We start from the raw sequence: 2,489 nt of genomic DNA on the forward strand, positions 1-2,489 counted from the left end.
ACAGAACATAAAAGAAAAAAAACAATGTATAACAGGGAAAGAAACAAGAGAAATGAGAGGAAACCGGAAAAGGAAGTGTTTGCGGCCCTCGAAAAGAGAACGGAGAAGGAAAATAAAAATAAAAAATATGTGTTTGTTGAGTGCACAGAAAAGGCACTAGGCAAAGAGAAGTGTTTGTCGAGTGCAAAGAAAGAAGGCGCTAGCCAAACAGTTCTTCGCCAAGTGAAAAAAAATTACACCCGACAAAGTGTAGTTTGCGATTGAAAAAAAAACGCACTCGACAAAGGTCATGTTTGCTTAGTATTTCCTTCGTAAATTAATATAAAATGTTTAGATCACTATTTTAGTGATCTAAACGTTTTATACTAATTTACGAAGGAAGTATCTGATAAAATGCATTTGGCATACACTTGAGAGTGGGTAAAGTTTTAGTGGTAGTTGAAGGATTAAGCTTTAACCTCTTCTCCAAAAGAGGGTGTACTAAAGCACATCTCGTATCCAAAATGTACCATAAGGAACAAAATTAAGATGAAACCGGTCAGTTTGCAAAAGAGAAATGACAAGACCAAATTATGGTCCTAAAGCTAAAGGCGGTGTCTCCTGCCTTCGAGTGATAAGCTTCTCTAACAAAGTAGTGTATGACGACACCCTGCTCGCTGTTGGTGTGGACCAGACGGGATGGCGCAATAGCAACGCATCAAGGGCGAAGGTTGAAAGTCATAACGAAGTCGTTCACTTTCTAGGATTTGGTGGCCGATTTAGTGGAATTGTCCTTGCCCTCGACTGCCTGCTTGATGATGGCAGGCAGGACCTCCATGATCTTGTCGAACTCCTTGTTCTTGGCGACGAGTCCTGCCGGCGCCGTGGGATCCGCCTTGCACTCGTTGCAGCTCCACTTCCACTCCCAGTCCTTGGACTTCTCCACGTCTTCATCCACCACGATGAAGTCGAGCACGTCCGTGAGACCCGCGTCGACTCCCGTGGCGTTCCCGCCAGCGGCTGGCTTAAACTTATTCGTCGCCTCATCGAACCCCGACGCGCAGCTGTCCATGCACCGCCACTGCGTCTTGTTGTTGGGGAGTTTGTCCCGCTCCGCTTTGGCGGCGGTAGCAGCCTCGGTGGCCGCCTTAGAGGCGGCGGCGACGCCGGCCTGGGCCAGCGCGCGCGCGTCCGACGCGGAGCTGGACTTGAGGAGCTGCTCGCAGTAGCTCGGCTGCGGCGTCTTGGCGCAGGTCTCCTTGACGATGCTGCCACCATCGACGACCAAGGAAGCGGACGAGACGAGGAGGACGAACATGATGATGAGGGAGCTGCGAGGCGTCGCGATCGCCATTGTCGATTTACCGACAGACTCTCGTCACGGAACGCAACAAGTTGGACAACCAAACTTGCATGCATGCAAGAAGGATGGAGCCAAATTAATAAGCCTATATGCATGTTGCGTGCGCGTGTGACCGTTTCCTATGTGTGGTCGAGAGTTGTCTTCTCCATGTGGAAATCGACATGTTCGTCTTCATTTATGTGGCCACTGGCTTCCCTCGAAAGAACAAATGTGTGGCCACTCGCTTTCCTCAAAACAACAAATGTGTGGCCACTGGCCTTTCATGCATATGCCTTGTTTGGATACTCTAACCTGCTTAGAGTTAGAGGTTATAGTTAGTTCAGGTTAGTTCAAGGGTTAGAATCTAACTTTAACTCTAAAGGTGTTTGAATGAGAGGGTTAGATTGATAATAAATGTTCTTTCTCAATCATTTGGCTACTTTGGATCTCTCTTTTTTCCTGAACCCCACCTACTCTAACCCAAAAAAGCACCTCTTAGATGTGTTAGAGTTTTTGGGCGTGTTAGATGCATCTAACCAACTCTAACTCACATGTTTGGATCTTTAAGAGTTAGATGGCTTAAATCTAACCCACTCTAACTCTAACCCTAGGATCCAAACAGGGCCATTATTACTTTTGAGCAAAACTGGCCTCCTTTTGTTTTTCGAGAGGAAGAAAAATGAGTGATCTTTGACGCTTCAAACACCCGTTAAGAATTTTCAACAGCCGCACAAACACCGTATGCGTTAAAAATATTTTATAACATCAAAATAATGACTTTTAGCACATCGAAGAGTGCTGCCTCCAGCGACCAATGCAAAAAAATGCACGCGCGAGCCGCTGCACAAAACGCGGCGTGCGCCAACACAAACAACATATAACATTTCAAACAAAACCAATTAAAATCAAATACATAAAAAAATAATCAACAATAAATAGTTAAATTTTGGATAAATAGTTTATTTTTTAATACAATAAATAGCTCGACACTACAACATCAAACATACAAATCATCATTCGTTTTGTTGGCCATTTAATGTCCACCACTTCTCGATTAGATCCTTCTGAAGATCATTATGTTTTTGGACACGTCGAATGACATGATAGGAGGCAAAAAATGGGCCACCCTCGCGGCGCTCCGCCGTACTCGCACGGGATGTCCCAAGAG

General features: G+C 45.3%; 1 protein-coding gene across 1 annotated transcript; it reads right to left on the reverse strand.

The window, feature by feature from the left end:
* Positions 1-495: 495 nt before the first annotated feature.
* LOC123430112 lies at positions 496-1,605 on the reverse strand. The gene has a single exon (XM_045114019.1). It carries the CDS (start codon positions 1,331-1,333, stop codon positions 740-742), a length of 594 nt encoding a protein of 197 aa, XP_044969954.1. The 5' UTR covers positions 1,334-1,605; the 3' UTR covers positions 496-739.
* Positions 1,606-2,489: the final 884 nt, after the last annotated feature.

This window comes from Hordeum vulgare, chromosome 2H (genome assembly GCF_904849725.1).
Source record: "Hordeum vulgare subsp. vulgare chromosome 2H, MorexV3_pseudomolecules_assembly, whole genome shotgun sequence".
Classification (NCBI taxonomy): domain Eukaryota; kingdom Viridiplantae; phylum Streptophyta; class Magnoliopsida; order Poales; family Poaceae; genus Hordeum; species Hordeum vulgare.